This window comes from Gadus morhua, chromosome 11 (genome assembly GCF_902167405.1).
Source record: "Gadus morhua chromosome 11, gadMor3.0, whole genome shotgun sequence".
NCBI classification, from domain to species: domain Eukaryota; kingdom Metazoa; phylum Chordata; class Actinopteri; order Gadiformes; family Gadidae; genus Gadus; species Gadus morhua.
In genome coordinates, this window is record NC_044058.1 from 24,083,901 (window position 1) to 24,109,325 (window position 25,425).

General features: G+C 46.4%; 1 protein-coding gene across 1 annotated transcript; it reads right to left on the reverse strand.

Annotated features, from left to right (window-relative positions):
* iqgap3 (IQ motif containing GTPase activating protein 3) lies at positions 1-25,231 on the reverse strand. Its single transcript, XM_030371024.1, has 38 exons — positions 24,980-25,231; positions 24,744-24,831; positions 24,301-24,457; positions 24,067-24,144; positions 23,847-23,923; positions 23,533-23,600; positions 23,248-23,361; positions 19,033-19,211; positions 18,680-18,758; positions 18,262-18,422; positions 17,182-17,269; positions 16,025-16,188; positions 15,247-15,407; positions 14,307-14,422; positions 13,914-14,077; positions 13,662-13,752; positions 13,229-13,396; positions 12,860-12,999; positions 11,663-11,821; positions 11,442-11,525; positions 11,230-11,301; positions 10,671-10,740; positions 10,071-10,279; positions 9,734-9,886; positions 8,091-8,254; positions 7,206-7,430; positions 6,898-7,038; positions 6,183-6,267; positions 5,260-5,492; positions 4,931-5,063; positions 4,700-4,802; positions 3,549-3,666; positions 3,209-3,296; positions 2,911-3,123; positions 2,593-2,753; positions 2,186-2,296; positions 816-924; positions 1-660 (listed from the first exon to the last, which is right to left on the reverse strand). The coding sequence occupies exons 1-38, from the start codon at positions 25,005-25,007 to the stop codon at positions 547-549; spliced, it is 4,866 nt and encodes a 1,621-aa protein (XP_030226884.1). The 5' UTR covers positions 25,008-25,231; the 3' UTR covers positions 1-546.
* Between the last annotated feature and the right edge of the window lie 194 nt (positions 25,232-25,425).

The following is a 25,425-nucleotide window of genomic DNA, read 5'->3' on the forward strand; positions in this document are numbered from 1 at the left end:
TTTTAGGTTGAAATATTTATTGCTGTAAAAAACGTGAAACATTCCATTACAAAAAGTGTAAAAGTGTTATTTTAGTAATAAAGTGTTAAATGCTGAAGCTTTGTCATGAACATGTTCCCTTATACTGTACTTTAAAAAGACATCAAATATGAAAGACAAAACATGGGGGTTCAGTGAAGAAGGTAAACTGGGGACAGAAAATATTTACAGAAGACAGAAAAATATAAACAGAAAAATAATTCTTTGGTCATCTGTGATTATCACAATAATATGACATCATCAGATCAAGAAAAAGGACTACAGAAGACTAGATCAATTATCAATAATAGTGTAGATAGAGAATGAATTATACTGAAAATGAATGATTAATAATACTCGAGATAAATAACTAATTATTGTGTGCATGACTGATAATGATAATAGTGTGATTTGTTATTATTAGTGTGATTTATAACAAATTTTATAATAGGATTCAGATAGTAGTAAAGGAGTGTTTGTACGAATCCCTGAAAACAACTATGGTATGAATACATTAATACGATGAGTTCACTTCTTAAAGAACTTCTTGTTGAGGAGGAAGATGAGGAGGTTGACATTGATCTTGGCCTTGTCAAACATCTTCATCACCGCAACGCCCTCGTACTGTAGCTGCAGCAGGTCCTACACACACACACACACACACACACACACACACAAACACACACAAAGACACAATGTCAATGGACCACCATAAGCCATTAGTTTGTGTCTGATCCTGAGAGGTGGATGTGTCTGCGTGCGTGCGAGCGTACGTGCGCGTGTGTGTTGATATATACCTGGTATTTGAGGGGGAACTCCTCCATTTCGACCCCCAGGAAGCGAGTTTTGACCTGGAAGCTTCCAGTCTGTTGCCCGGCAACAATATCGAACATCACGTTCTTAAACCTACAGTAGATCAGACATCATGTTAAACCCACAGTGGGTCAGACATCACAGTCAGCCTACAGTAGATCAGACATCATGTTAAACCCACAGTGGGTCAGACATCACAGTCAGCCTACAGTAGATCAGACATCATGTTAAACCCACAGTGGGTAAGACATCACAGTCAGCCTACAGTAGATCAGACATCATGTTAAACCCACAGTGGGTCAGACATCAGAGTCAGCCTACAGTAGATCAGACATCATGTTAAGCCCACAGTGGGTCAGACATCACAGTCAGCCTACAGTAGATCAGACACAATGTTTAACCCACAGTGGGTCAGACATCACAGTCAGCCTACAGTAGATCAGACATCATGTTGAACCTTAGACAGTTCAAATATCATGGTGCAAAGGAGGGACTTGCAGGTTCTAATCCCCAGTTAATCAATATGTGGAAAAATACGTATATAAATATTATTAAACTCAGAATTACAGCTAGGCCGCACTTCTGCAACAACCCTTTGCTCAATGTGTTGCAAATCTAATGTGTGCACACGTAACTCCAAGCGAGAGAGAGGTCGGGAGTGGGCTTCTATGGACCAATCACAGGACAGGATTGCCATATTGGTTATGCTGGCTGGATACCAACTACTGATAAGTGCCTCACACGGCTGCTTACTGGCTTGTTAATCATATCAGATAAAAGATGCTGACGAGCATGGGTCATCTCTCTGCTGACAGAAGACTAAACGATCAAACAAAGACAGAGGACTGATATGAGTAGGGACCTGAGAAGACGGATCTTCCTCTGGGCGTGTCGTTACAGTGTGGTAGGGCTTTGACTCCGAACTTTGGTATTCGAATATAATTAGAATATCAAAAAGTAAATCAAAATTCGAACGAATATTAGGCAGCCCTTAATATTCAAACCTGTTATGGGCAGGCCAAGAGGGAGGGACGTCGGAGAACCCGACGCAGTCTATTCACAATATTGTAATGACCACGGAAGAGGCACTGAATGAAGTATTGATTAGACAGCGATTTATTAGAAACCTAATAAACCGTTGGAACGCGCAGGACCGGTAACCACAGCAACGCCGGTAAACAAACCTCGCGAAGCCCAATCCAGGTCTTACTGAAGGCATTTAATGGGCAAAATATTATGAATAAATATTTGAATATGTTCGAATATTAATAGTAATAAACAAACAAACTTCGAATATGATTTTCGGTTAAAAGTCAAAGCCCTACTGCGTGGTAGCACATGGCGTGTGTCTTACTGCGTGGCGGGCAGGTCTTGGATCTCCAGCAGGACTCCCTTCTCCTGCAGCCGCGCTGCGCTGTAGCTCAGAGACGGCCTCTTCTTGCCGCTGCTCTTGCCGCTGCTCTTGCTGTAATCGGTGGGGAAACCGGGGTTATTGCCGTCACCATGGAAACGCTTCTCACTGTAGCTTTTTCACTGCAGACATGAAACCCCGTCATTACGGTCGCCTTGGAGACGATCCTCGCCCGCTGCTCTTACTGTAACCATTGAAATCCGTTTTTTTTTTTACAGTGACCATGGAAACGCTTAAAACTGCTCTTCCTACTGTAACCACGGATCTCCATCATTACCGTAACCGTGGAGAAGCTTCTTACCGCTGCACCTACTGTAACCGCGGATTCCTGTCAATACTGCGTGCGTTACCTGGCGGTGAGGCTGTCCAGACAGGAAGTGATGTATTGGCTGTAGTAGTCCACCTGCTGGCTGTGGGCGGAGCTCTTCTCCTGCAGACTGGACAGAGTCTGCTTCAGCCTCAACGTGTCGGCCCTGCGCCTCTGGCGGTACAGGCGCTGGTGGCGGATGTCCTGGCGTAAGAAACAGCCGTTACAGTTCATATGCATACAGACATTCCATATATGGCCATGTTTCCTGACCATCACTCCTATGTATAGCCATGTTTCCTGACCATCGCTCCATATATGGGCATGTTTCCTGACCAACGCTCCATATACGGGCATCTACCTTGGCTATCATTTGCAGTATTTGGGCCTCAGAGTCGGGGGGCGTCAAGACCCCGAGGGCCTCCAGGCGGCGAAGACTGCGGACGATCTTCCTCTTCTTCTCCTCCAGACTGAGGTTGCCGTCGGCGACGAGCGACTGGTTCCTCTTCATCTTGTCCGGGGTCCGAGCGTCCCTCTGGGCGCGGCGCTGCATCATCCAGCCGTGCTGCAGCTCCTAGCCAATCAGAGAGGAGCATGAGCGCGGCCTTCCTCTCGCTGGGCCGAACAGATAACACCTACTGGTCCGTTTCCCTGCCGACCTGGTCACGTGACGTCGACGCCCTCAACAGCTGGCTCAGAGAGTCACCCGACTGGGTCCGAAGCAAGTCCACGATGAGCTGCTTGGTGCTGGGGGGGGCACAGGGTAGGAGGGGCAGAATATAGGGCTAGGTTACGCCGGGGGTCTCAACTACAACGCTGTGGTTTAACGCAGAACGGCAGCTAGCTTGTTGCTAGCGACAAGACAGAAGGAGACGACGCGTTTCCATCTTTACTTAATTAATTCTAATTTCCCAATTCAGACAGAGACATTCCTTCTGGAAACGGGACAGGGAACCTAAGCAGGGGGGGTATTCCCTGGATTCAACCCTGGGCAGGCACCTGAGGAGGACGCCCCTGCTGTCCGACTGGTCCTGGTCGCTGAAGACGTCGAAGCGGCTGGTGAGTGTGAGGGACACCTCCATCTTGGACTGGTCCGCGGAGCTCCCCCCGGAGTCACCTGAACACAAGACGGGACTCGGTCAGTGACGCCCTCCATCACCCACGCCTGGTGCACGTCTGATGCACGTCTGATGCACTCCATCACCCACGCCTGGGGCACTAACAGTGAGTTTGTAGAGGTGACCCAAGATACACATGTAGACGTAAGATAGTTTGTACAGGTGACCTATGATAGTTTGTACAGGTGACCTATGATAGTTTGGACAGGTGACCTATGATAGTTTGGACAGGTGACCAAGGTACAGGTGACCTATGATAGTTTGGACAGGTGACCAAGGTACAGGTGACCTATGATAGTTTGGACAGGTGACCTATGATAGTTTGGACAGGTGACCAAGGTACAGGTGACCTATGATAGTTTGGACAGGTGACCTATGATAGTTTGGACAGGTGACCAAGGTACAGGTGACCTATGATAGTTTGGACAGGTGACCTATGATAGTTTGTACATATGACCTAAGATAGTTTCGATTTTATGATAGTTTGGACAGGAGAACAATAACAGTTTGTAGACCTACGATAGTTTGTAGACGCTTCATAGTTTGTACAGGTGACCTATGATAGTTAGCAGTCCTACGTAGTCTGTAAAGGTGACCTATGATAGTTAGTAGTCCTACGTAGTTTGTACAGGTGACCTATGATAGTTAGCAGTCCTACGTAGTCTGTACAGGTGACCTATGATAGTTAGTAGTCCTACGTAGTTTGTACAGGTGACCTATGATAGTTAGCAGTCCTACGTAGACTGTACAGGTGACCTATGATAGTTAGTAGTCCTACGTAGGTTGTACAGGTGACCTATGATAGTTAGTAGTCCTACGTAGTTTGTACAGGTGACCTATGATAGTTAGTAGTCCTACGTAGTTTGTACAGGTGACCTGTGATAGTTAGCAGTCCTACGTAGTTTGTACAGGTGACCTATGATAGTTAGTAGTCCTACGTAGTTTGTACAGGTGACCTGTGATGGTTAGCAGTCCTACGTAGTTTGTACAGCTAGGTCTAGGCTGGGGAGCGTGCCAGGCTGGGAGACTTACCCAGCAGCTCCTCCAGTGAAGGGACTCCTCCCAGTTCACCCAGTAGGACTCTGAGGGGGTCTGAGGGGGAGGGTCCCAGGGCCTCTTGGTGCTCCAAGAGCAGCTACAGACACAAAACACACACAAATATATAAATACACAGTATACATACATACAAATATCTATAGATACATATAAAGAATGGAGAATATATTGTTTTTATTATTAACATTTCCAGTTAAGAACATGAACCTTGTGCGTGTTGAGTAGCTCGCCGATTGAGATGTAGACCACAGGCTTGTTCAGGATGACCATCTCTGAATACTCGTCCATGTTGAACCGCTCCTCTGGCTCCGGCACGTCACACACAGCCTGGAGGAACTTCCTGGGAGCATCAGACACAGCGAGGGTTCACCGGTTACCACTTCCTGTCCACTTTGTGTTAGCATCAAAAGTGCTACGCGGAACAGTATCAACGACGACGCCGTTTATATGAAACATGACAACCAACACTATAACTCTACTAATCTCTATTGTATTATTTATCCAACCATAACTATAGCAGAGGTGTGCGGTTGTACCTGAATCTGCCGTGGGTGTGGCTGATGTACTCGTTGAGGTTCTGGATGTGGGGGCTATCGCCCTGGAAGTGTTTGTTGGCCGCTGCGTGCTGCAGCATGCGCGCTATGGAGCCCAGAACGCGCCGTTGCTCCGGTAGGAGGGTGGAGCCCGCGGAGATCTCCAGCACGTCGAAGCCGTCGGGGGCCACGATGGCCGGATTCATGTAGCGGTAGTAGATCAGGTTCCCCACGATCTGCAGCACAACTAGCATCGTTAGCTTCATGTAGCCGTAGCAGCATCATGTAGAAGTAGTACTAGCAACATGTAGCAGTAGTAGCATCATTGAGTGGTAGTACACCAGGTTCCCCTTGATCTTCAGCCCAACTAGCATCATTAGATTAATAAAGCGAGAGTACACAAGGGCCATGCTACTAGCTTGGTTAGCACTGGGGCTTTGACTCCGAACTTCGTTATTCGAATATAATTAGAATGTCAAAAAATAAATCAAAATTCGAACGAATATTAGGCAGCCCTTAATATTCGAACCTGTTATGGGCAGGCCAAGAGGAAGAGACGTCGGAGAACCCGACGCAGTCTATTCATAATATTGTAATGACCACGGAAGAGGCAGCGAATGAAGTATTCACAGCGATTTATTAGAAACCTAATAAACCGTTGGAACACGCAAGTCCGGTAACCATAGCAACGCCGGTAAACAAAACTCGCGAAGCCCAATCCAGGTCTTACTGAAGTCATTTAATGGTCAAAATATTATTGATAAATATTAAAAAATATATTCAAATATTAATATTAATAAACAAACGAATAAACTTTGAATAGGATTTTTGGGCAAAAGTCCAAGCTCTAGTTAGCACCACTAGCTTTTCCTAGCAGCAGTAAGTTGCCGGTTGCCAGCAGACCAGCCCAGTGTCCCTAGCTTCACCTTGTAGAGCTCCTCCTGGCTGGCCTCAGGGAACTTGGAGTGCAGCGCGTCACGGAGGACCTTGGCGGTGTAGCGGAGGCCGTAGCTGAAGGGACACACAGGATACAGCCACTCAATATGACCCCGTGTCCTCTACAGCAGCGTGTGTGGACCGAGGTCAAGTTAGAAAAGCACATCTCCATGGATGGGACTAAAGCTGGGGGCACACTGAGCACTAACTCAACATCGAACACCAGGTGGAAATCACTTGAGGTGAGGAGTACACTTTGACTTGTAAGCCGGGTTGGATCAGGGTAGATCTAAGACCTATGGGAGTGTGAAGTGAGTTTGTAGAGGTGACCCCAGATACACATGTAGACGTAAGATAGTCTGTACAGGTGACCTAGGGACAGGAGACCTAGGATAGTTTTTACAGGAGACCTACGATAGTTTGTACAGGGGACCTATGATAGTTTTGATTTTACGATAGTTTGAACAAGAGAACGATAATAGTTTGTCGACCTTCGGTAGTTTTTAGACGACTACGATAGTTTGTATAGGTGACCTATGATAGTTTGCAGAGCCTTAATAATAATAATAATAATAATAATAAATGAAATGTTCTCTATTGAAATGTAATAGTTTATAGACCCTAGATTGTTTGTAAAGGCAACCCATGATAGTTAGTAGTCCTACGTAGTTTGTACAGGTGACCTATGATAGTTTGTAGACCTACGGTAGTTTGTAGAGGTTGGTGGTTATGGCGATGAACACCCGGTCAGTCAGGTTCTTCAGGTTGATGATGGCGATATCGAGTCTGCGCCGGACCTCCGGATGGGACAGAGCGTCCTCTGCGCTCACGTCGTAGGGAAGGGAGCTGAGAACAGACAGGAGGAACACCAGTGAGCGACTGATTGAGCCCTTGCGGTTCCGGTCTCGGTCTGGGGAAAAAGATTGACCACACTGAGATTGGGTCTCAGTGTGGTTCCTCGTGAGATAGAGATAGCTAGAGCGTGAGACAGAGAGAGAGAGAGAGACGAAGACCTCTTGGTTCCGGTCCTGGTCTCCGTCTGGTTGATCCAGGTCTTGTAGATCTCCAGCGGGTCAGTCCTGATGCTCAGGGCCCCGTCGCTGAGGACGTCCTTCACAGCGGAGCCCAGGATCTGGCGCAGGGCGTTGTGGCCGCGGGCGTGGCGGTAGAAGCTCACCAGCATCTTAAACACCGTGGGGTTCCCCGTCACCACCTCCTGGGGCTGCTCCACCTTCAGCCTGAACACCGTCACAGTCAAGAGGAGATGAGCACAATGATAGATGAATATACATACAAATTAACTATGCATTTAGATCAGGGGTATCAAACTCAATTTACCTAGGGGCCACTGGAGGTAGATTCTGGGTCAGGCCAGGCCACATCAAGTATTCAACAAAAAAATGTAGCACAACTGACCCAATCTAAGTTAATGATCGGGCTATCATTAGATCACGTTGGCTATGTAATCGCTGACAACATGGGACATTTCATAGTTGTTGGTGGAAACCGGGACATTTTAGCGTCCTTTGGCTTTTGTCGGGACTCAGGACACGCAACTCAAAATAGGGACTGTCCCGGCAAAACCGGGACATCTGGTCACCCTATCACACGTGATAAAAAAGCGTGGCAAGCTTCGCAGCAAAAATGTGCGTTTTTCAACAACGCACGGGCCGCACTAACACTAAACTTTGATGTCAAGTAGGGGGCCACAATGTTTCATCCCGCAGGCCTCAATTGGCCCCCGGGCCGCGAGTTTGAGACCCCTGATTAAGGTACATTCACATTAAGGATGAAATAACATGGTAGCAGAATGGAGCTGAAATAGAGTACATTTTTGTTTAATCAAGGATAAAACTCAAGAAAACTAAGCTTGTATAGAGGATAACTATATATCTGACCTGATCTCGTAGCGCAGAGCAGCGGTGAAGAGCTGCAGCAGCAGGAAGGCCTCTCTGCTGTCCGAGCCGTAGTTGAAGAGAGAGAACACCAGTGTCTCCATGAAGCGGGTGGACTTGGTCTGAGGCATCAGGAAGATGAGCTGGGCCAGGTACAGCGGCTGGGTCTGAAACAACAGACACACGTGGATTTAAATACTGCAGGTAGGAAGGTAGGGAGGGGCTGGTAGGGGGGTTAGGTACCTGTAGCAGGTAGGTAGGTGCTGGTAGGTGAGTTAGTTACCTGTAGCAGGTAGGTAGGTGCTGGTAGGAGAGTTAGTTACCTGTAGCAGGTAGGTAGGTGCTGGTAGGGGAGTTAGTTACCTGTAGCAGGTAGGTAGGTGCTGGTAGGGGGGTTAGGTACCTGTAGCAGGTAGGTAGGTGCTGGTAGGTGAGTTAGTTACCTGTAGCAGGTAGGTAGGTGCTGGTAGGGGAGTTAGTTACCTGTAGCAGGTAGGTAGGTGCTGGTAGGGGAGTTAGTTACCTGTAGCAGGTAGGTAGGTGCTGGTAGGGGAGTTAGTTACCTGTAGCAGGTAGGTAGGTGCTGGTAGGGGAGTTAGTTACCTGTAGCAGGTAGGTAGGTGCTGGTAGGTGTGTTAGTTACCTGTAGCAGGTAGGTAGGTCCTGGTAGGTGTGTTAGTTACCTGTAGCAGGTAGGTAGGTGCTGGTAGGTGTGTTAGTTACCTGTAGCAGGTAGGTAGGTGCTGGTAGGTGTGTTAGTTACCTGTAGCAGGTAGGTAGGTGCTGGTAGGTGTGTTAGTTACCTGTAGCAGGTAGGTAGGTCCTGGTAGGTGTGTTAGTTACCTGTAGCAGGTAGGTAGGTGCTGGTAGGTGTGTTAGTTACCTGTAGCAGGTAGGTAGGTCCTGGTAGGTGTGTTAGTTACCTGTAGCAGGTAGGTAGGTGCTGGTAGGTGTGTTAGTTACCTGTAGCAGGTAGGTAGGTCCTGGTAGGTGTGTTAGTTACCTGTAGCAGGTAGGTAGGTGCTGGTAGGTGTGTTAGTTACCTGTAGCAGGTAGGTAGGTCCTGGTAGGTGTGTTAGTTACCTGTAGCAGGTAGGTAGGTGCTGGTAGGTGTGTTAGTTACCTGTAGCAGGTAGGTAGGTGCTGGTAGGTGAGTTAGTTACCTGTAGCAGGTAGGTAGGTGCTGGTAGGTGAGTTAGTTACCTGTAGCAGGTAGGTAGGTGCTGGGAGGTGTGTTAGTTACCTGTAGCAGGTAGAAGAGGTGCTGGTAGGTGTGTTAGTTACCTGTAGCAGGTAGGTAGGTGCTGGTAGGTGTGTTAGTTACCTGTAGCAGGTAGGTAGGTGCTGGGAGGTGTGTTAGTTACCTGTAGCAGGTAGTTAGGTGCTGGCAGGTGTGTTAGTTACCTGTAGCAGGTAGGTAGGTGCTGGGAGGTGGGTTAGTTACCTGTAGCAGGTAGAAGAGGTGCTGGTAGGTGTGTTAGTTACCTGTAGCAGGTAGGTAGGTGCTGGGAGGTGTGTTAGTTACCTGTAGCAGGTAGGTAGGTGCTGGGAGGTGTGTTAGTTACCTGTAGCAGGTAGAAGAGGTGCTGGGAGGTGTGTTAGTTACCTGTAGCAGGTAGGTAGGTGCTGGGAGGTGTGTTAGTTACCTGTAGCAGGTAGAAGAGGTGCTGGTAGGTCTCCAGTCGATCCCTACACCTCTTGTGGAGGGCCTTGAGCCCCTTGGAGCGCTCCAGAGCCATCATCCCCGCCAGCTGCTCCTTATTCTTCTTAGTCAGCTTCTTACAGTGAGACACTACCTCCTACACACACACACACACACACACACACACACACACACACACACACACACACACACACACACACACACACACACACACACACACACACACACACACACACACACACACACACACACACACACAATGAGATGACGGGCCAAGAATACACGACTGCCTCTACATTTTATCCAGGCGTATCGTTCACCTGCAGGGTGAGGCGGTTTCGGACTAGCAGCCCTATCTTCAGGTCCATGAGGTCCAGGTCTGCCTCGAGCTGCCGGTTGGATCGGATGGTCGTGACCACATCTTGCCGGAGGTGCAGTAGCTCCGCCTCCTGCATGATGTCACCGTCGCCAGTCTCCAATAGGTGGACGAACTTCCTGACCACGGCAAGGGGAGGCGTGGCCGAGTGGACTGGGGAAGAGGTTCTTTAGTCACCATGAATACTGATTCATATCCTATGATACGTTGTGGTACAGAGCACATTGATCACAAATTTAATATAATCCGAGTTTTGCGATTTATTTTTTATTTATTTTTATAGAAAGGGACAGCTGGATACATATCTGTGAATTCATTTAGATTGGAACATTTTCTGTTTTTGACCATTTTGTGTATTTTTTCAAGACGAACATTCAAAGTTCTCAGTTACAATTTTTTTTGGGAGAGACATGCTGAATAAATACATCATGTTTTCAAACTCAGAAGTAATTGTTTGAATAATCGTGATTTCAATATTGAACAAAATAATCGTTTCCCATAATCGAGCAGCCCATTGGTCTCCCATTAGGGTGGAGGTACTCACCCAGCATCCTGTACTCTTCTCGGGCCCGGCTGGCCCTGAAGAAGGCCTGGATCTTCACTATGGCAGCCACCTGTGGACAGGTCAGAGTCACAGGCTTCAGGACGGCACCCCCCTCTAACCCATTGGTGCTCAAAGTGCGGCCCGCGGGCCAATGGCGGCCCACAATGACATACAGATGTAAGTTTAAATTATTATATCAATATTTATTTCAACAAAAAAAAGAAAAGTCGACTCTCTCTGGCTTTCAATTAAATCCTGTAACATTTTTTAGTTTTAATCCGACTGTACATTACTTTGAAAGGACGAACCTCAGTTTCGTGATTTAGACCTCACTTGACCTCACTCCCAGAGGTCCAAGGTGCAATGTTTTTTTTCACCACTGGGATGCTGACGGCGTTTCCCCCCAATTTTTCTTTTCCTTTGGCGGCCCTCATTAAAACTCTGGTTTCCTAAATTTACCCCCAGCTGTCAAAACTTTGAGAACCCCTGCTCTAACCCCCAGGCCCGGGACGGTGTCCCAGACGTGTGTGACAGCAGGCGGGCAGGGGGGCGCACTCACGTGGTCTCTGAAGTAGCGCAGGCGGGCTCTGTAGCGCCGCCGCGCCAGGAGCATCCGGAGCCCCGCCTGGATCTGAGGACGCAAACAAGACGGGCTCAACTCAGAACCATCCGGAACGGGATCAGAGGAAACGGAGAAGGTGAGCACCCCACCTCACCCCGGTGCTGCTGCTAGGTTAGAGAGGGGGGGGGGGGGGGGGGAGAGGTTGTTACCTTGACAACAGCCCTCCAGTGCCCATAGAGGAACTGGATCCGCTGGCGGTACGCCTTCTGCTGCATAACACGCCTCCAGTGGCTCTGCGCACGCACACACACACGCCGTTGTTAGTGTCACTCAGGCCAGGGAGCGGAAGAGTGTGAGAGAGAGAGAGAGAGAGAGAGACAGAGACAGAGACAGAGACAGAGACAGAGAGAGAGAGAGAGAGAGAGAGCACCTGTATGACGGTGGCTGCGGCTCCCTGGCTCCTCAGGTAGAGGAGGCGCGAGGACAGCCTCTGACGCAGGAGGAACCCCCGGCTCCTGGCCTGAAGGAGAACCAGCAGGTCCTCCTTCTCCTCCCAGCCCCTCCTCCTGCTGACGCTGCTCACCACGCCCTACGACACACATATAGTAGATATAATCTATAGGTCTACACAGCTTTATATATATTAAACATATAGTAGATATAATCTATATCTAACGGTCTATACAGCTTTATATATATTAAACATCTAGTCGATATAATCTATAGGTCTACACAGCTTTATATATATTAAACATCTAGTCGATATAATCTATAGGTCTACACAGCTTTATATATATTAAACATCTAGTAGATATAAATCTATATCTATAGGTCAATGAGCTTTATTTTAAACATCTATTAGATATAAATCTATATCTATAGGTCTATACAGCTTTATATATATTAAACATCTATTGGATATAAATCTATATCTATAGGTCTATACAGCTTTATTAAACATCTATTTTATATACATCCTAGTATATCTATATATTGCAATCATATATTCTACATTTATATTCGACTTCATATATAGAATAGATTTATACATCTATTCATTAGAGCTGTCAGTTAAACGCGTTATTAACGGCGTTAACGCAAACCAATTTTAACGGCGTCAAAAAAATTATCGCGCGATTAACGCGATTGTTTTATTTAAAAAAAAAAAATACATATATATTTTTTTCTTTGGCTCAAAACATAGAAGCAGTAGCCTGACTGCTATGTTCAAATGACATTTGTTCAAAGCAGTCATTTAATCGCACTATAGGCTCTTTTTTTGTATCGTCCTGTTTTGATCAGTATATGCCAATGTTGTTATCAATAAAAAATAATTTGCACAAGGCAAGCCGATGCACTTCACAATGTTGATAAGATAGTTAAAATGAGAAGAATTCTGGGACAAAAAAATCAAGGGATATTTGGCATAGAAAAATAATTTGCGATTAAACGCGATTAATCGTGAGTTAACTATGACATTAATGCGATTAATCACAATTAAATATTTTAATCGCTTGACAGCTCTACTATTCATCCATTATATAACTATACTATTATATATCCATACATTATACATCTACACTTATCTAACTAACTCATTAAACATCCAACGAGTGTTGATGCACACCTGGATCTCCTGGTTGGTCAGGAATAGTGCATTCTGGGTAAACCCCTTTGGTTTGTCCCAGTTGCCCTCGAGCCTCGAGAGGTGGAAGTAGAACGCGCCGTCTGCGGTCTGGGATCGAACCCACGGGCTCCGGTTGTCCCCTGGCACAGAGACAAACACACACACACACACACACACACACACACACGAAGATGAGCGCTAGTCATACTGGGAAAACAAATGTTAAAACACACACACACACACACACACACACACACACACACACACACACACACACACACACACACACACACACACACACACACACACACACACACACACACACACACACACACACACACACGCACACACACACACACACCCACCCACCTCTCTGGGCCTTGCTGCTGAGCAGGCTGCGGAGCTGCTTCTGATAGGCTGCTGAACATTCCGGGGCCACGCCCTCTAGTGCCATCTCTGGCAGCCGCAGGACTCGGAGGGTCTGGTCGGCGCGCCCCTCCTTCACCGCCTGGTTGACGGCTGCTAGCGCCAGGGCCCCTACACACACACACGGACACAATTTACAACACAGACACTAAATAATCTTCACTGCCTGGTGCAGTGCTGCTAAGCAATACAACACACACACACTCACACACACACACACACACACACACACTCAAACACACACACACACACACACACACACACACACACACACACACACACACACACACACACACACACACACACACACACACACACACACACACACACACACACACACACACACACACACACACACACACACACGCACGCTCACCTTTCATAGCCCTCTGGGTTTGCTGATTGGCCCTCCTCACTGCTTCCTGGACTTCAGCCAAGGACAGCTCAGCTCTCGGGTCACCGCTTCTCTGTGATTGGACAGTCACAGCGCATGAGAACACACACCTTCTCGATGAAGTCTATTTTAATTTCTTCAACCAAAGGCAAACCGATCATAGGTAAACAACACCCGCCCGTACCCCCAGGTGAACAGCACATCTGCGCCCTCAGGTTAATAGCACACCCATACCTGAGCCTTGAGTCTCTGTGCGTGGGTGAGCAGGTGGAGGTAGCGGCTGGCATTGGCCGGCACTACATCCTCCACGCCACTAGAGGGCTGCAGCAGCGCTGACAGGACTTGTCGGGGGTCTCCTCCTTCTAGAGCCTGCTGCAGCAGGTCCAACACTAGGTCCCCTAGGGAACGAGGTACAACAAGGCGCAGGGTTCATACTCAGTGTACTGAGTAGTGATTAGCAAATACTTAAGTGTATAAAGTAGTATACTTAGTGTATCTAACAGTATACAGTTCTATCGTTCTAAGTGTATGTAGTAGTACATAGTACTCTTGTACATACTTAGTGTATCTAACAGAATACAGTGCTATCGTACATACTAAGTGTATTTAGTAGTATAAAGGACATACTCTGTTGGTCTTCTTCTGCAGCGATGTTGACTGATGTGATTCCTTCCTGCAGCTGGTTCCATGTTAGTAAAACTCTTCCGGTGCGACTCCTTAGACCCAACAGCTCCTCAAAATACCTACAAAAACAAGACATTATATGTACAGTACACAGTACAACAGTACTGCTGCGAGTATGACCCCGTGGTCGTAGTTACACGTTATTATGATGCTAATGCTGTTCAGTTTTGTCCAGTTAAACGTAAAATGAATCACTTATGCCGCTTTTCCACCGCACATGTAGCTCGACTCGACACGACACGACTCGACACGACTCGACACGGTAGCAGCACGGGTCCTTTTCCACCGCAAATAGTACCTCCTGGACGTGGGCGGGGTCGGCTGCGCGAAAGGGCCGTGACGTATTTTTGTACGCGACGCAAACAACACCTACGTAACCCACACATGGACAGAACCCACATAACAACAAATGAGGACATCGATGCGATGGTATTCGTGTTCGTATTATTAGCTGGCATGTTGAAGAAGTTGAAGAAGTGGAATATGTTGGCTGCGGCGCTGCTATGGCTGTTACCAGCATGGTTGCCATGTCGCTCTCGTGACTTCGTCACACTCTCTGGCCAATCAGTGGCCGGCCGTCTGCCGACGTCACCTTTTAGCATCGGCTCAGCCGCTTGGAACCTAGAGCGAGGCGGTACTAGAAAAAGCAGCCACTTCAGGTACCAGATACCATGTTTTTGCGGTGGAAACGCAAAAAATGCGAGCTGAGTCGAGTCGAGTCGAGTCGTGTCGAGCTGGTACCATGCAGTGGAAAAGCGGCATTAGTCTTGGTCCTCTGTGTTATAACTTATAACTGGTTAGTGTTGGTCAGAGGGTATGAGTTGGGTTAGCGGAGGGTATAGCTGGGTTAGTGTTGGTGGGAGGGTTGTGTGTGACCCCTGACCTGTGTAGCAGGTCGTCGTGGATATCAGACAGGCCCGCCGTCGCGCTCCTCAAACTGAAGCAGAAGGAGCGGAGGTCTTCAGCCTCCAGGGCCTGGTTCACCATGGCAACGGCTGTCAACATCTCCACGGCAACGTACAGCTCCTCCTGCTGAAGCTCCCCCTGGTGGGTCGAAGACGGTACCACAGAACAGTCTGGTTACAAACATCCTCCAGTCTCATTATAATCTGGATACTACAGCACCTGAGGGTGGTGTAGGAGCTACAGCTGTTGGGGCTACAGTCCCTACAGGTGATGGTGCTACAGTCCCTACCTGAGGGTGGTGTAGGAGCTACAGCTGTTGGGGCTACAGTCCCTACAGGTGATGGTGCTACAGTCCCTACCTGAGGGTGGTGTAGGAGCTACAGTTGTTGGGGCTACAGTCCCTACAGGTGATGGTGCTACAGTCCCTACAGCTGATTGTGCTACAGTCCCTACAGCTGATGCTGCTACAGTCCCTACCTGATGGTGCTACAGTCCCTACCTGATGGTGCTACAGTCCCTACCTGATGGTGCTACAGTTCCTACCTGATGGTGCTACAGTCCCTACAGGTGATGGTGCTACAGTCCCTACAGGTGATGGTGCTACAGTCCCTACAGGTGATGGTGCTACAGTCCCTACAGGTGATGGTGCTACAGTCCCTACAGGTGATGGTGCTACAGTCCCTACAGGTGATGGTGCTACAGTCCCTACAGGTGATGGTGCTACAGTCCCTACCTGATGGTGCTACAGTCCCTACCTCGGGGTGCTGTCGCTGCAGAAGCTGCAGCTGCTGGTGGTAGAGAGCGGCGGCGAAGGGCAGGACGTCAGGCAGCATGGCGTCCGAGTTCAGCAGGCAGCGCAGGGTCTGGGTGGAGTCAGCCCGCTGCAGCGCCACGTTGATGCACCGCACCGCATCCTGCACTGCTCACACACACACACACACACACACACACACACACACACACACACACACACACACACACACACACACACACACACACACACACACACACACACACACACACACACACAGTTATAGTCATAGCAAGTCATTGACTTGCTCTCAGGTGTCGTCAGATCACAACAGATACCCTGGTATGAGATGCCACAAATTCATTCTGCTTTTAATTATTAATTTTTTACGCCATTTTGAAATATAAATATCGTTCTGTTCATTAATCTCTGCAGTCTGCATAGCACTCTTTCTCCCTGTCATTCTAGTTCACACACAAACACGCACACAGAGACAAGCGTGCAGACATGCCAATGGTGCGCGGGTACACTATCACTTATTGGATAAACCCCTCGTAACACTGACGCACTGCACACGCACTGACGGCGGAGTCGCCCGCGCCTCCTCTCTCTTTGAATTCGCTCTGCAGCGGGGACTGGAGATCGGGAAGATCGGGAAGAGTGCCGGTCCACTTCGAAATGTGTTTTGTGCGCGATTGCTCGATTACGCGAATGAGCAAACGTGAAATGCACCCCCCCGTAAGGACTCCACGTCTAATCTCCCCCCCCCCCCCCCCCCCCCCCCACACACATTCAAATGGTCTGTGGGAAACACTGGAGATGATGTGAATTTGCTTATAGGAGGGCGGGACCTCCGATAGATTGATATTATAATCTGAGGAGATATGTAATGTCATAATGTAAACCCACAGAGTTGGTACGTGGAGTCCTTCCACTACGTGGAGGGCTATCGTCCAGGTACTGTCAGCTGATGGACTCAAAGGAAGTAAGAGGACGGAAATAGCGTTTTGGTAGACCGGATATACACGATAAAACTGATGCCCTTCTCTCCGCCTAGCTATTTATAGTGTGTTTTACCGAGTTAAATTTATACACATAGTTAGGGTCGGACGTCAAACCGGGCGGCCATGCACACATAGGAGCGGACAGGAAGTGACCTACTGTTGTTGGAGCACAGAGCTTCCTGATTGGCCAGGTTGACGCTGTGCTGGAGCTCCTCTGGTTCCAGGGGGTCAACACACCCCTGCTCCTGGTTAACACAATGAGAGCACACTGTAACACAACACAATCACACACTATAGCACACCCCTGCTCCTGGTTAACACAATGAGAGCACACTGTAACACAACACAATCATACACGGTAACACACCCCTGCTCCTGGTTAACACAATGAGAGCACACTGTAACACAACACAATCACACACTGTAACACACCCCTGCTCCTGGTTAACACAATAAGAGCACACTGTAACACAACACAATCATACACTATAGCACAGCCCTGCTCCTGTATGCACAATAACACAATATAACCACTATAACAACACAATCATACACTAACACCCCTGGTCCTGTATGACAATATGCGCCCTTTAACCACTCAAACTAAGCCCTGGTCCTGTATAGTGACACAATAACAACGTACTGTCTACACTAGTGTGTAGCGTGCATTAGGGGTGTGAACGGTTACACATTTTTATAAACGGTTACACTACCCTTTTTTTCCCGTGTACACGGTTAACCGTTTTTTTTATTAATTAATGATTTATTTATTTATATTTAAGTGGGCCGCAGTCGCGCTATAGGGGGATTATTTGTTTATCAACATGGCGGATGCACGAGCAGAATGATCGCAAAAAGAAATGTTGTTTGACCGGTTGCCATGGTTATCTCTGTTTGGTTAATTTGCAGTTTCGGCGTTAATTAGGATGTTGTCAGCTTACTGTTACAATAAACTGTAATGAGAAAAGGTGGTTATATGCTATAGACCCTATAGTATCTGTGGTAGACAGGCTGGGACGCATTTCATATGATAAATATGTAAACTTTGTGTTGAAAGTATGGACCGTCGCGATTCCCATTGAAACAATGGCGCCGTGATTTTATTTTTTTAACGGTTTTTGTTTAATTATTGTTCCTAAACGGTTATGATTTACTAACCGGTTACACGTGTACACGTGTACCCGTGCACACCCCTAGTGTGTATAGTATATGAGTACCACAGTAGAACGTAGATTACCAGGCAGTGCTGTCGGGCGGAGGTGAGCTGGTCCAGGTACCAGGGGCTGTGCTCCGCCCTGAGGGCCTGCAGCTTCAGCGCAGGAAGTTGGAGAGCGGAGAGCAGCTCCACTTCCTGTCCGCTCTCCAGCGCCTCGTCCACCAGCTCTACCGCAGAGCGCACTATGGGAATAAAGATATAAACATGTATAAATGTATACGGTTCATCCACCAACTCTACCAGAGAGAGAGAGAGTGTGAGTGAGTGAGTGAGTGAGTGAGTGAGTGAGACACACACACACACACACACACACACACACACACACACACACACACACACACACACACACACACACACACACACACACACACACACACACACACACACACACACACACACACAGTCCGAAACAGAGAGCAATCTGAGGGGGTTTCTTTACCGTTGACTTTGTTGATGTTGTCCTGAATCTCACTCTGACTCAGATACTCCTCGTACATGTCCTTCTCAGCTCGGGAGCACTGCAAAGGGGAGAGGAACATTATCACTAAAACACCCAACTATATCTATACCTATAGATCTAGTTACATCTAATTACAATGATATTAATCTGCCTTCCGTTTACAGAACATTTAAAGGCATTAAAAGGAACGTCTGAACTAAGGCATTACTCAAACATTATTCCACAATCCGACCAGAGGTCAAATCAATATTCCTGACAGCGTAGCAGCTTGGAATGTTCGCATTGGCCCTCAGCCAATGGCGTTGCAGTACGTCAGGCTCGGCCACACCCACCCCAGTGGCAGCGCTGTGTGTCTTGGCGTTGCGCGCCTGCTGCAGCATCTCCTGGTAGACGGCCATCAGCGCCCCCTGCAGGCGCTCCAGCATGGCGTTGGGGTTCCTGAGGGCCAGGGCCGTCGCGCCCACGTCCCCCTGGACCACCGCCTCGTTGATGGCCAGCACTGCAGCGTGGACTAAACACACAGAACCACTATGATACTGGACACAATGACACACTATACACACACAGAACCACTATGATACTGGACACAATGACACACTATACACACACAGAACCACTATGATACTGGACACAATGACACACTATACACACACAGAACCACTATGATACTGGGCACAATGACACACTATACACACACAGAACCACTATGATACTGGACACAATGACACACTATACACACACAGAACCACTATGATACTGGACACAATGACACACTATACACACACAGAACCACTATGATACTGGTCACAATGACACACTATACACACACAGAACCACTATGATACTGGACCCAATAAAACACTATACACACACAGAACCACTAAGATACTGGGCACAATGACACACACACAGAACCACTATGATACTGGGCCCAATAACACACTATACACACACAGAACCACTATGATACTGGACACAATGACACACTATACACACACAGAACCACTATGATACTGGGCACAATGACACACACACAGAACCACTATGATACTGGACACAATGACACACTATACACACACAGAACCACTATGATACTGGGCCCAATAACACACTATACACACACAGAACCACTATGATACTGGACACAATGACACACTATACACACACAGAACCACTATGATACTGGGCCCAATAACACACTATACACACACAGAACCACTATGATACTGGACACAATGACACACTATACACACACAGAACCACTATGATACTGGACACAATGACACACTATACACACACAGAACCACTATGATACTGGGCACAATGACACACACACAGAACCACTATGATACTGGGCACAATGACACACACACAGAACCACTATGATACTGGGCACAATGACACACTATACACACACAGAACCACTATGATACTGGGCACAATGACACACTATACACACACAGAACCACTATGATACTGGACCCAATAAAACACTATACACACACAGAACCACTAAGATACTGGGCACAATGACACACACACAGAACCACTATGATACTGGACACAATGACACACTATACACACACAGAACCACTATGATACTGGACACAATGACACACACACAGAACCACTATGATACTGGACACAATGACACACTATACACACACAGAACCACTATGATACTGGGCACAATGACACACACACAGAACCACTATGATACTGGGCCCAATAACACACTATACACACACAGAACCACTATGATACTGGACACAATGACACACTATACACACACAGAACCACTATGATACTGGGCACAATGACACACACACAGAACCACTATGATACTGGACACAATGACACACTATACACACACAGAACCACTATGATACTGGGCCCAATAACACACTATACACACACAGAACCACTATGATACTGGACACAATGACACACTATACACACACAGAACCACTATGATACTGGGCACAATGACACACACACAGAACCACTATGATACTGGACACAATGACACACTATACACACACAGAACCACTATGATACTGGGCACAATGACACACACACAGAACCACTATGATACTGGACACAATGACACACTATACACACACAGAACCACTATGATACTGGGCACAATGACACACACACAGAACCACTATGATACTGGACACAATGACACACTATACACACACAGAACCACTATGATACTGGGCCCAATAACACACTATACACACACAGAACCACTATGATACTGGACACAATGACACACTATACACACACAGAACCACTATGATACTGGGCCCAATAACACACTATACACACACAGAACCACTATGATACTGGACACAATGACACACTATACACACACAGAACCACTATGATACTGGACACAATGACACACTATACACACACAGAACCACTATGATACTGGGCACAATGACACACACACAGAACCACTATGATACTGGACACAATGACACACTATACACACACAGAACCACTATGATACTGGGCACAATGACACACACACAGAACCACTATGATACTGGACACAATGACACACTATACACACACAGAACCACTTTGATACTGGGCCCAATAACACACTATACACACACAGAACCACTATGATACTGGACACAATGACACACTATACACACACAGAACCACTATGATACTGGGCCCAATAACACACTATACACACACAGAACCACTATGATACTGGGCACAATGACACACTATACACACACAGAACCACTATGATACTGGTCACAATGACACACTATACACACACAGAACCACTATGATGCTGGGCAGAATAACACACTATACACACACAGAACCACTATGATACTGGGCCCAATAACACACTATACACACACAGAACCACTATGATACTGGGCAGAATAACACACAATACACACACAGAACCACTATGATACTGGGAACAATAACACACTATACACACACAGAACCACTTTGATACTGGGCCCAATAACACACTATACACACACAGAACCACTATGATACTGGTCACAATGACACACTATACACACACAGAACCACTATGATGCTGGGCAGAATAACACACTATACACACACAGAACCACTATGATACTGGGCCCAATAACACACTATACACACACAGAACCACTATGATACTGGGCAGAATAACACACAATACACACACAGAACCACTATGATACTGGGAACAATAACACACTATACACACACAGAACCACTATGATACTGGGCAGAATAACACACTACACACAGAACCACTATGATACTGGGCCCAATAACAAACTATACACACACAATCACTACAATACTGGTACACAATACCATACTATACACACACAGAACCACTATCATACTGGGCACAATAACACACTACACACACACACACACACACACACACACACACACACACACACACACACACACACACACACACACACACACACACACACACACACACACACACACACACACACACACACACACACACACAATCACTACAATACTGGTACACAATACCATACTACACACACACACACACACACACACACACACACACACACACACACACACACACACACACACACACACACACACACACACACACACACACACACACACACACACACACACACACTCAGCCACTACGATACTGGTACTCAATACCATACTATACACACACACACACACACACACACACACACACACACTCAATCACTACAATACTGGTACTCAATACCATACTATACACACACACTCAATCACTACAATACTGTTACACAATACCATGCTATACACACACACTCAATCACTACAATACTGGTACTCAATACCATTCTATACACACACACTCAATCACTACAATACTGGTACTCAATACCATACTATACACACACGCTCAATCACTACAATACTGGTACTCAATACCATACTATACACACACTCAATCACTACAATACTGGTACTCAATACCATACTATACACACACACACACACACACACACTCAATCACTACAATACTGGTACACAATACCATACTATACACACACACTCAGTCACTACAATACTGGTACAAAATATATACACACACACACACACACACACACACACACACACACACACACACACACACACACACACACACACACACACACACACACACACACACACACACACACACACACACACACACACACACACACACACTGTACCACAATATAAAACACACTAAATCAGCATACTACTTGTAAAAAATATATACACACACACATAATCATTATGATAATGGTAGTGGTACAGAATATACCCAAACAACATACCATCATTATACTGATACACTATATACACACAGACATAGATACAATCACTATGATACTGGTACATTATTCTTTTTTTTTTCCATTGCCATAAACTCGATTATATGGTTGTAGTAGGTTAGTATTATGGTAACATAGTGTCTATCCTAGTATGGTTGCAGACAGTATGGTGATATAGTACGGTAGCGATCGACCTACCAGCAGCTTGGTCCACTGACAGCTCATTGGCCAGGAGGCCACCGATCTTACTGAAGGAGGGCATCTGAATGCCATACTTGTCCAACTCCAGCTTCATATTGTTGATCTCCTCCTCTGTGAACCAGAGAAACACCATTCAATCCTCATCGTCTAAACTCACCTAAACACTAGATGTAAACAGTATAGTTATCATCTAAACATTATCTATCATGTTAACACCATCCTGATCTTGTGTTAACATCTAGAGAACCATAAGGCGATTGAAATGTGTGAGTAGATGTTTACCAGTAAACTGCACTTTTCCATACAGGTCTTGGATCTGAGGAGCCAATCCCAACCTGAAGAGATACATGCTGCACACACAAAAGATACACACTATTAAATCGACTACCATATGATCAAATTAACACACCATTATAACTACTACACACAATTACAACTACTACTTTACACTATTATAACTGCTACACACAATTATAATTCTTCCCACTATTATAACTGCTACACACTTTTATGCATACTAGTTAGTTATAACTGCTACGGACAATAACTGATGACAACCTCAGACTAGTAGTAATAGTTGGAGACACGGCTGGTACCTGAGAGCGTGGATACAGTACACAGCCCGAGGCATGTTCTTCCGGTCATAGATGTCCGTCGTCTCCGGATGAAATATCTTAAGCAAAGTGGACGCACCACGTGTGAAAGTTTACAGCCACTCCACATAGGTCATCTAGGTTTACACGATGGCGGGTTAGGTAAAGTTTAATGTATAGGTTCTGCAGACTACAGATGATGAGAGATCATGAGATGGATTACCGTTGGGAGTCCAACTTGCGCCATGGCGTTCCTCCAGTGGTTGATGTTGTCAGTGTGTCTGAACTGTAAACCTTGGGCCTGGACGAGAGTACACAGGATTAGACACGCTGTCCTGCTATACTAGTTATCATTTCTGTATAATGTAGTTGTATAGTAGTGTATTTTACAGGTAGTATGCGTGTCTAACTTGTGTAATAGATTGTATATCATGCAGTGTAAGATGGAGTGGCAGACCTTGTAGCGGTTCTGGTCCACGTCGTAGATCTTGCGTAGGGGGGTGGTGTTTGGGGAGAAGTGGTGGGCCAGTTTAGCCAGCCACACACCGTTCCTAAGCCCCTCCTCCAACTCTGTAGGTGCAGGGAGCTCCTCCCCTAGACACGCCTCCATCCACCTGGCAGGAAATAACATTATATCATAGATATATACATAAAATAAAATATACATAGGAGCAGGGAGCTCCTCCTACAGAGATGCGTAGATCCATCTGAGGACAATATTAAAGTAATTTAACATTATTATGTATCTAGTTGCTTTGCTTCCTCCCATCAACGGAAGTACTGATAATCTATAATATAGTTGAATAATATAATATATCTAGGAGGGTGGCTTACTCCAGTCGACAGAGGTACTGATACTAACCACTAATATAGTTGTATAATATAAAACTACTAATGTACCTCTTGGCTTCCTCCAGTCGACAAAGGTACTGATAAGCAACATTCTGGATCCGCTGCTGGTCCATCTCATCAGCTGTCAGTCGCTCATCTGTAACCAAACACGATGTCAACAAACATTATGATTTATATAAACCGAACGATAAGCATTGTGACTTAAGGCCAGTACATTGCATTGTACTTCAAATAACTAAACCAATTCCAATTTTGAAGATTTAAGTTTAATAAACCAAACTCACAGCGCATGTGTCCGTCTGACTGCTCCATTTAGCCACTGCTAGCGAGCTACAAGCTGAACGAATACGTTTGTTTTAAGTTGAGTAAAGTATTATATATGATATAAACGATAACAATCTAGTTCCTTTGCGGGAAAATAAGACGTCATGCAACAGTCAATGAAATTAGGAACCTATAATGACTAATAAGCGGATCCGAGCAACTCTCCGACATCTCTCGACATGTTTACCGTCTGGGTTTGAAAAGACCCGCCGACACCTGATTGGATAGAGAACCGGAGACTACGCCCACTGTGATGCGCAAAATCTTATTGGCTAAAGTACAAGGTCCTCCCACTGTTCTGCGCAAAACAATGGTTGCCCAAAAACCTACGTCGCCAACGTAACGTGACAGCAAGTCCAGGGAGCGTTCCATGGTTCTTGAAGTGCACTTTTTGTTCAGTTTTTCT

What these genes read in the sequence shown, in the direction of transcription:
- iqgap3 (XM_030371024.1), bottom strand. Translation starts at nt 25,007, where the DNA reads ATGGAGCAGTCAGACGGACACATGCGCT. An exon ending in CAACATCAACAAAGTCAACG is followed by an intron (nt 18,423 to 18,679) that starts GTAAAGAAACCC and finishes TTATTCCCATAG; the next exon opens with TGCGCTCTGCGGTAGAGCTG. An exon ending in AGCAGGGGCGTCCTCCTCAG is followed by an intron (nt 3,297 to 3,548) that starts GTGCCTGCCCAG and finishes TGCCCCCCCCAG; the next exon opens with CACCAAGCAGCTCATCGTGG.